The sequence below is a fragment of the Phaethon lepturus genome, unplaced genomic scaffold (assembly GCF_000687285.1).
Source record: "Phaethon lepturus isolate BGI_N335 unplaced genomic scaffold, ASM68728v1 scaffold13298, whole genome shotgun sequence".
Lineage (NCBI taxonomy): Eukaryota > Metazoa > Chordata > Aves > Phaethontiformes > Phaethontidae > Phaethon > Phaethon lepturus.
This window is the reverse complement of record NW_010559783.1, coordinates 1,010-10,236: the sequence shown is the minus strand read 5'-3', so window position 1 is coordinate 10,236 and position 9,227 is coordinate 1,010. Positions and strand designations below refer to the sequence as shown.

At 38.6% G+C, this 9,227-nt stretch overlaps 1 protein-coding gene across 1 annotated transcript in view; it reads right to left on the bottom strand.

Moving 5' to 3' along the window:
• Nucleotides 1-8,280, bottom strand: part of GOLGA3 (golgin A3) — a gene marked incomplete at its 3' end in the record, with an annotated part of 13,731 nt that extends 5,451 nt beyond the window's left edge. The window contains exons 1-6 of the mRNA XM_010293488.1: nucleotides 8,151-8,280; nucleotides 4,482-4,763; nucleotides 3,480-3,592; nucleotides 2,309-3,000; nucleotides 875-986; nucleotides 1-262 (exon numbers count right to left, since the gene is read on the bottom strand). The exon at nucleotides 1-262 is cut by the window's left edge and continues 54 nt beyond it. Of these exons, the coding sequence (XP_010291790.1) occupies nucleotides 1-262; nucleotides 875-986; nucleotides 2,309-3,000; nucleotides 3,480-3,592; nucleotides 4,482-4,763; nucleotides 8,151-8,280 (1,591 nt within the window). The remainder of the gene's footprint in view (nucleotides 263-874; nucleotides 987-2,308; nucleotides 3,001-3,479; nucleotides 3,593-4,481; nucleotides 4,764-8,150) is intronic.
• Between the last annotated feature and the right edge of the window lie 947 nt (nucleotides 8,281-9,227).

Genomic DNA, 9,227 nt, shown 5'->3' with positions numbered 1-9,227 from the left:
TCAGCAGGAGTCTTTGGTACTGCTCCTCTGCTAACTGCAAATCATTATTTGAAGAAGCCAAACTAGCATTCTTTGCTTCCAAGGTATTTTGCAGGTCAGCCATTGCTCGTTCCAGATCCCAGCAAGACTGCTTTAATGTGGCCACTTCTGAGCTCAGAGATTCCTGCTTTTGCTGGCTGTTTTGGCTGTGCTCCATCTGTGCCTCAAGCTTCATGTTCAAAGCTGCAAGTTGGGCTTGTAGCTCAGTCTTCTCTTTGAGAGCCTGAATGCATCCCAAAAATCAAAACACAGAAGTCTTAAGAGAAAATACATTCATGGCTGACTAAAGAAGATGTGCAGCAAAATCCCTTTGCTAAGGCAAAGGCCACTTGCTTGCAAAAAATTATTTTTTAAAGTGACATCTCATCTAGCAGGTATTTCAAATAGTCAAAGAAAATACAGTAGAAAGCACAGACAAGACATATAGAGTTGTATGTCAGTAATCATGTCAGGATTTTTAATAAGACACGCTTCCAGGCTTTAAGGAAGAACACTTTCTATTACATGTGTTATAACCATCAATCAATACAACGAGAAAATACAGCTATATAGACATGTCTAGCATTACACTGGATTTATCATCTCTCTTTCAATTTTACTTTTTTTTTTTTAAGTTGTTTTTTCATTAAAAAAGCCTTTGAAGACATTACAAGGATGCTTAAGAGGATAAATTTAAAGTACCTTGTAAAGTTTTATATGTTAGTTTCCTAACATATAACCTTATTCAACAATGTTTTCACAAAATACAATTCCCACAAGTAATGAGTAGGAGACTCTTGAAAATTAACATATTAATATAATTTGCTAAATACAGAAATTTAAACTCATTTCCTACCTGATTAGCTTCTAGTGAGAGTGCTTCCAGTTGCCCCTCAAGTCTCATCTTCTCCTTTAGAACCTGCAGCATTTCGTCATGAGTTCCTGCGATAGAGCTTTCCATAGAAACACTGGAGACAGAGATATCACACACACAATTAAAGGGTTAGAATACAGCAGTCGTCTTGTTGAAGAAAGGTGAAGCTGAAATTAAGAGGTACTCAGACTCCACATGTGACCTAGAATTTAGGACATTTTTTCTGGCTTTATGATGGATCCAGAACACAGTGAAACAATCTTCGTTACCATCCAAAGATATAAAGAAATTAGATTTATGCTAAGGTTTTATACATTAGTTTCCTACATTTGCAGACTAGAACCTAGTATGGCACCCATGTATTTGTTATTTTACAGAAGTGCACTGGATGACTCCATTATATTCTATGTCTGTATATCCCTTTATAAGCAGACAAATGGACATAACGGGAGCACAAAACCTCCACAACTATTGTCCACAATTGTCTGCTTTAATGTGAAAGTGCCTGAGAAATACCAACAGCTGCTGCAAAAGAAGGAAGAACAGGTATTTGGTATCAGGGATTCCTTATGCTCCCTCTGTGACGTACAGCCAAGGAGTCTAGAGAAAAAGGACACAATCTTCTCCTCTCTCTCATTACTGTAAGAATTAAGTCTAAGCTGGAATAATTGTCAACAACTGATTTTACGTTAAAATCTTGAGGCATTAGACTTTATTCCAAAGGAAAAAAAAAAAAGGTAATTTCAAAACTAGCATGTGTAAAACATGCATCTGCAGATCTGCAGACAACTGATAAACACAACTGCATTAAGGGCTTCACCAGTTATCCACTTACTTGCTGAATCACAGTTTAATACCTACCACATACACATAAGCTTGTGAGACTAAGTAAATCTCATTCTAAAGGGCTGAAGAGAACAAGAGTGTCTAGAACAAGACTCTTGGCATTTGATAACTATTTGAAAGGTAGGTGCGTAGCAGGAAAAGGACGATAATAAATATCACTGAGTCAGTTAGGTCTATGCTTTCAGTCTTTAAAGACCAATGCCACATCAGTGATTCAGTGAATGAATGCCTGATTCCCAAGCAAATACAGATAGAAGCAGCTGCTAGCAGAATGTTTAAAACATGCTGTCAGTGGCAAAGATAGCTTTCTGTGAAAGAAGATATAAGATATATATATAAAAGAATATATATATCTCTTAAGTGTATATATATGAGATATACTTAGTAAATAAGTACTTAAGTAAAGTGACCTTTCAGTTTATTTTTGAATCTGTAAGTTAACAGCAGCTTTGGTCACAATGAATGTAAGTTAAAACTGGATCCAAATTTAGTTGGTAACAGTAATAGGCTGCCTATTCCAAGAAAGTATAATGCCTAATAATGGCCTCACTGTACGGTGATCTTTCTTACCTGCTGGAAATACTGTCTCTCCTACTCCGTACTTCCCCATTAACTTCTTGCTCTTGGGCTTGACGCTCCACTGCTGCAGCCTGTAGCACCTCACTAATGGAAGGAAATTGCCCCATTGCATCAGGATGTATCTTCTGACCGTTTATTGTATACGGAATACCCTGTTTGTCTTCTGCATTCTGTAAACTGTTATACAGCCCTTTTCCTGACACACTGCTGTAGGTAGAGCTGTCACTCTCATTTCCATCCAGCCTCATTCCCACTTCACTCCCATCAATCTCTGAAATGCTATCTCCTGCCAAGGAGGAATTCTCTATTCGATCATCCATGTCAGAGGGTAGACTAATCTCAGAAACCACCGAGGTTGGACCACTTCTGCTTTGTTTCAGAGTCCCACTGGATAAATCAGTAGCCACAAAGTTCCCAGCAGTGTTTCTAGAGCCTGAATCTTCAGTTCTGTAGTCAGCCAAGGACCGGATCTTACCAGGCTTAGATTTTGAACTTCTTCTCTCTTTTGAGGATGTTGGAAGTCCCAAGCTACCCAGTTTTGGCCCCCTGGGGACACTGGTCCGCAAAAAGGAGTATTCTTTTGTCATTGCTACAGTGCTAGCTCTTGGCAAGATTTCTGGATTTAACATCAGCTCAGGATCTAGGGTGCTGGAGGGACGGTTTTTGGATGTAGACTGATTCGACTAAAAGAAGCAAAGAGTCAACGATAAATTCCAGAATGATACATTTGAACTAGCATCAAAGACTTATTTTGCTGTAAAGCTCTACACTTTCACATTAATATTTAAGTACATGCATCATTTCATAAACAAGGCAAATTACATCAGTCAACCCTATCAAGGCTCAGTATATGCATGTTGAAAATGATCAAGATAGAGTCCCAAAGCTAACTGAAAAATACAGGAAAAATGAACATTTAGGTTAAGTTTTGGGTTTAGTTTCCCCTACCACCATTTTAAGTAGCACAAAATGGTACATCACCGATGAGATAACAGAGAGCCAAATTTTGCATGTCTAGAAGGAAAAAAGTGCTTTCTCGCATTTGAGAAAACTACCGAACATTTAAAGCAGAGAAGACAGGAATTCAGAGTACAGAAAGGATCAAGTTTTCAAGCTTCCCAACAACACGTTGAATTTAGAAGATCTGTTGTGTGGTACTCACTCTTTCTTGATGTCTCTTCACTCTGTATTGTTTGAGCTGTTCTTCTAGACGTCTTCTTGCTTGAAGTCTTATTTGTTCTTCTCTCTCCAAGGGGAGTGAAGACTCTGCTGAGCCTGTAAGTGAAAGGCATCTTTACAGTGAAACAGAAACTCCAACACAGGCAAGTTTGCATGCAAAAGGAAAGAGGTCCCTCTACCATCAGCAACATGCTTCATGCTTAAGCAAAGAACACAAGGAAAGCCCATTAGCATGCACCTCAGAATACCCTCTTCTAATACGTCCTTGTGTAAGCATTGATAAAGCCTGTGTATTTCTGTTGCTCCGTTTGCAAATGCTGTAGTTGCCCCATGTATATATGACAAGAGATTATACAGCAAGAACAAAATTATTGCTGTCATTGAATCTCACCTGTCCTGCACTTCTGACAGTACTAAAATTAAAAAACTAAGGAAGACCTACATAGTCGACTCATTCCCTAGGTCAGAGAAAGATATTCCCTGTATACATTTTCTTACTTTTTATTAACTCACATTAAATCTTTCCCATAGTGAGGCTTTTTAAAAACATTCTTTCAGAAAACTCCCACAGCATTAGACACCTTAGTATAAAGTCTTCTCCCTTCTCTCTGCTTTATTGCTCATCTTCCCCCTTTTATTACTTAGCTTAATTAAAATCACCTGGTTCTGCTGTTCTGTCTGTCTTGTTCTTTTAAGGTCACCTGTTACTCCTAATAATCAAGAAAATTATAATAGCTTCAGCCCCAGAAAGCATAAATTCCCCTCCAGCATAAGAACAATTTTTAAATGGTAAGGCACATGCCTTAGCTACAGCAGAGGGTGGTTTACTGAAAGAAAATGAATTGTAGTTCAAAGTAAAAGCTTACTGCAAAAACAAAGTTTAGTCCAAGCTTAAATGGTGTTATAGGATTTTAGAGCCAGGCTCAGAGTAAAAAGCTTTATGCAGCAAGAGAAAGCAGGGGCACCACCGTAAACAGATGCTTACACAATTGAGTTTCTTGCATGGGAAGACTTAGTTTGAGAGACTGCAAAGCTTCTTTTCTAAGAACTATGCCCTCAGCACTAGTTCCCTGAGACTTCCTTAGGCTGTCATGGAAACCAGTCACACCTGGGGACGACTCTTGACCCTGTGCTCTGCTGGTGGGGTCAAAAGATACAGGAGAGTCAGGGAAGAGAGACTCTGGCCCATTCTGGCAGGCATCCACTTCGCTGGTTATCTCCAGACTTCCCTCTTCATTTGGCATGTCATTGATGTTAACACTGGTAGCTGGAAAAGAAAGTTTCACTGAGCTACATCTTAAGCCACCCCATTTATCTCCACAGCTCCACTCAAATACAACACTACCACTTTTGCCTTTAGACCATAAGAATATGGAAATTGCTAATGACAGCAACTGGCAGGAGGAATTGTATAAAGGACTTCTGATTCTTCATTTTAAAAGACCAGAACAAGTACCTTTCATTTGCTTTATTGCGTTGCCTTCAAGCAGGATCTCAAAAGCGATCCTAAAGTATCTTCAAAATCTCACATGGGTTTTTAAATCTTGTTAGGTTTAGAAGCGTGAAACACCCAGTGTAAGTAATGCGATCTGTGTCACACTGAGCGGCAACCTACTACAAATAAGACTCAGCAACTGTGGGCCTGTGCTGAATGATTCAGCTATTTGGTATGCTGCTGGGCACTGGGGAGAAAGCATCCACCATCCCGACTTCCAGCCTGGGCCAAGTAGCGTTTCTCAATTTTAAACCAAGTTTAAGTTTTTTCAAGCAGGACATCTTCATCAAAAGTACAGTAGCAAAACTCACATGTATCAAAATAATAAATCTACCAATTAAAAGGCAATTCAAGAACCACTTTAATACTGATTTTATCCCCACTTACTAATTTGGATTAAATTGGATTTTTCTTTTCCATCCAGAAAAATGCACCTTCAACACCAGCCCAGAACTTCACAAGTGTGTATTTTGGATTTCTCACACATTTCTTCTTCACTTGGCTGGGGACTACTTACATTTACGACACTGCTGTTGCAACAAAACTGTGTACCTAACTTGGAATGCATTACTATACATCTCAAAGGAGCAGGGTACTGAAATAGCCATTGTCTTTCTGTTCATTCCCAAGCCGTGTATCACTGGAGTAACTGGAACTCATTCAAATAATATGGAAGATTTCATTTTTTTTCCTAAAGATATTTGAAAATATTTAACATTTATGATCACAAAGTATTTGCAAGTGGAAAAAGCAAGCTTCCTCTTCCTATTTTCTCCTCTCAGAGCTGCAGACTTCAATAAGCAGGTTTTTTTTTTTTTAAAGTCTGCTCAAAGAAGATGTGGAGAGAAAGAAAAAACCCAAAGAAATCAGAACTGAGAAACAGATCCTCCCCAAACCAAGTGTTTCTAAGATTCATATGCAGAAATATTCTGTAGCCAGGAAGTTGATTACAACAATTCAATAAAACTTTAATTATTGATTTAGACCAGCCCATTAACATATTGCTATTAAACATTCTTTCTCCATATAATGAATCACTATAAACAATTCAAAATAAAGCTATTATAACTCATGTACATGGAGAACATTAAAGTGCACCCTGAAATGAATTAAGCTAAATGGGAAAAAGTTACAGGTAGGAAGGTAGGACTTTTTAATTGTTTGCCCTTTTGTGATTGAAGAAAGCAAAAGGTTTCCTTTTAAGTGCAGTCAAATTTCACTGCAGAGTAATTTAAAAAGGAAAAGATACATTTCCACCCCTAACCATTTGTTCCTACCTCTGTGGTGCATCCTCTCTTAAGCCAGCACAGGTGTTTGTACACTGAACCAGCTCAGGGGAAACTGAATGAGGAAAGTGAATGTAGGTAAAAATAAAAAAAGTTTTCAGCCCTAGGTTGCCAAACCCCATCAGCTCTCTAAGATTTTAATTAAAATACTTTTCAGTATCTTATTTGTCACACAGAGAACATTTTCAGGCCATTTTAGCCTGAATCAGTTCTCTGATTTAGTTCGCCATGTGGTCACAAAAACACTTGCAAGCATGACTAACCAAAGTCAGAGTTTAAGGCAATTTTAAAACTAAAAGACCGTCAAAACCAAATTTAAAATAGATGTCAGTGCTGAGAATAGCCACAAGAAGCCAAAAATAAGAAGGTACCTCACACACTCAGAAATATAGTTTCTGCCCATGTTTCAGAAACTGCAGCTATGACTGCATCAGGTTTATACTTTATTCATGTTTTTATCTTCACAACTGTGAACGGTATATATATACACAAAAGAGATGCTGGAGCAAAATTCTGGAGTAATGGTTTCCTGGAAACTTCCTGAGGCCATGAGACACTCAGAATCTAAACACTGCCTTAAACTAAACTAATTGAATAGCAGTGGTGTCAGTACAACTGCAGTCTTTTTAGAACAGCGGGGCAGGAGATGCAGTTAGACTGAAAACAGTAGAAAGACACGCTACCTATTTGTAGGCCACAATTCAATTGTTTGGACGATGTCCAACACAGGAGAAGACAGGAACATGTGATCTCCAACTTCATAAAAGATGAATGAATCATCATATAACTACACTCTGCCAGTCTGATAACAGGTAGTGTAAGAAATGCAAATAAAGTGTCAGGCCTCCACTTTCTTGCCCGTGACAAGATGTCAAATCTGTGGTACGAGAGGAGGGCGGAAGGCTAACAACTTCATCACACGATGACCTCCTTTGATGGTGAGGTAAGGAACCTCTGTACTTTTGCGTATTTACGCAGCCGCAACATATACACCCCCTCCACCCATCTACCACATTATCCCTGTGTACCAGCATATATCCTCAGATACCTGTAGGGGGAATGTGGAGATTTCAATTCAATTCAAGGAAAAGATTTTCACAGCGAAGGCAGTTAAATACTGGAATGGGTAGAGAGGCTGTTGAACCTCCCTCTCTGGAGGTTTTCAGAACTCAACAGGACAACACCCTGAGCAACCTGATCTAGCTGCAAAACTAGGTCTGCTCTGTGCATGAGGTTGGACTAGGCGACCCACAGAGATCCCTTCCAACCAAAGTCTGATTCTATTATCTACTCAGATCAGCGCTCTCTAAAGTTTTTTGTAAACAGCTGCATGATTATTTTCTTACAGAGCTTGTCTACATATAAAAATTATTTTTAAATAATTTGGGGAGTACATGCCAGCATCTCTCTTCCATAAATGTAAGTTTAGAGAGACTTTTAAAGTACATTTTGGTTTTTGCCTAATCAATTCAATTTATTATGAAAATTTCTTTTGCCAGAGTAAAGGACTCTAGTCATGACCTTACTGCATAACTATCATTTCAGAACTGTTAGTTCTAGAGAATTTCAGGTATACACCCTTGAGAACACTATCAGAAGACAGAGTAACACCCTGAACAACACATACTCAACTGACAGCCAACAGTACTTAAGTTAATAGTTTGGTTTTGTTTTGAAAGAATAAGTTTTAAAACAAAAGATAGTTTTCCCATACACAGGGAAGCCTTCACCAAACTTGCTTAAAACTGCTGTATAAGAAATTCCTCACCTCAAGGAAAAAAGTCCTTCAGCATCACCTGAATAACAAAATAGATAGTTGTAGAGAAGCCTGGGTAAGACTAGGAAATTATTTGGCGCATATGAAGTAACTTACAATTAATTTCAGCTGTTGTAACTGGCAAATCTGACTTGGCTTTACAATCCAAAAGTTCTTCAGAGCTGCTAGAGGCCCCATTACGGCTTCTGTTCTCCAAGTGAACGTCCTGGACAGATGAGGAGTCCATGGTAAAAACGATCCAGATCCCTGGAAAGTTTTCCTTCCGAATGATTTGCCACCAAGTGAACTACCAAGTCCTGTTTCTCTCCATCAGCAACAATAGCATCAACATGTTACATGGCAGCACAGTTCTGAGCTTTACAGCTGTTGGTGTGCAGCAGGCAGCTGGTAAGGAAATCACGAAAACAGCTCACAGCCAAAGTTGTAATCACCAAGGAGCTGCATCCTCTAGAAACAAAATGTGGTAAATTTACAAACATTTCTTAGAGCTTTGAAAATATGAGTTAAAAAGAAAGCAGCGCTCACAGATTACCCACCAGCCCAACTTCAACACACAGAACCAGGACATGGGGTAATAACAGAGACAATGAAACACAACCAAGTATCCAACTTTTGTAACTAAGAAGTGATCTGTTTAATAGCTTTTTTATTATCACTTTTTTTTTTAGTAGCATTGACACACCAGTGTAATGACGCAACAAGATAACACTCAGTGAGACAACCGATTTAAGATCGCTGTCCCTTTTAATGGAAATGCCTCTTTGTCCTCCGCTTTAATGAGCAAGCCAGTATTACATTTTGCTCTGTAAATTACGGTCTGGACTTTCATACCATATATTTCATTTCAAGGACCCACTCCCATTTAAGTTTCAATAACTTTAGTTAAAATGCAGTATGGAATTCAGTTGTGGTTTGTTTTGTTGGTTTTTTTTTTAATTAAATTACACCATTACTGTTTACTTGCCTGCAGAGCAACAAGTATGCATCACTGCATAGAGCCTGAACTAGTAATTACAGCATGCATTGGCAGTCAGAACGTGGCCTCGGCTGCAATTCAACTCTGCCTTCTCCTACAGTGAGTCAAGAGGAGAAGATTTTCAAACACAGTTTATAGAATTTGCAAATCATTCTCCAGGCATTTAGATCTTACCTTTGGATATAGACACAGCCAAC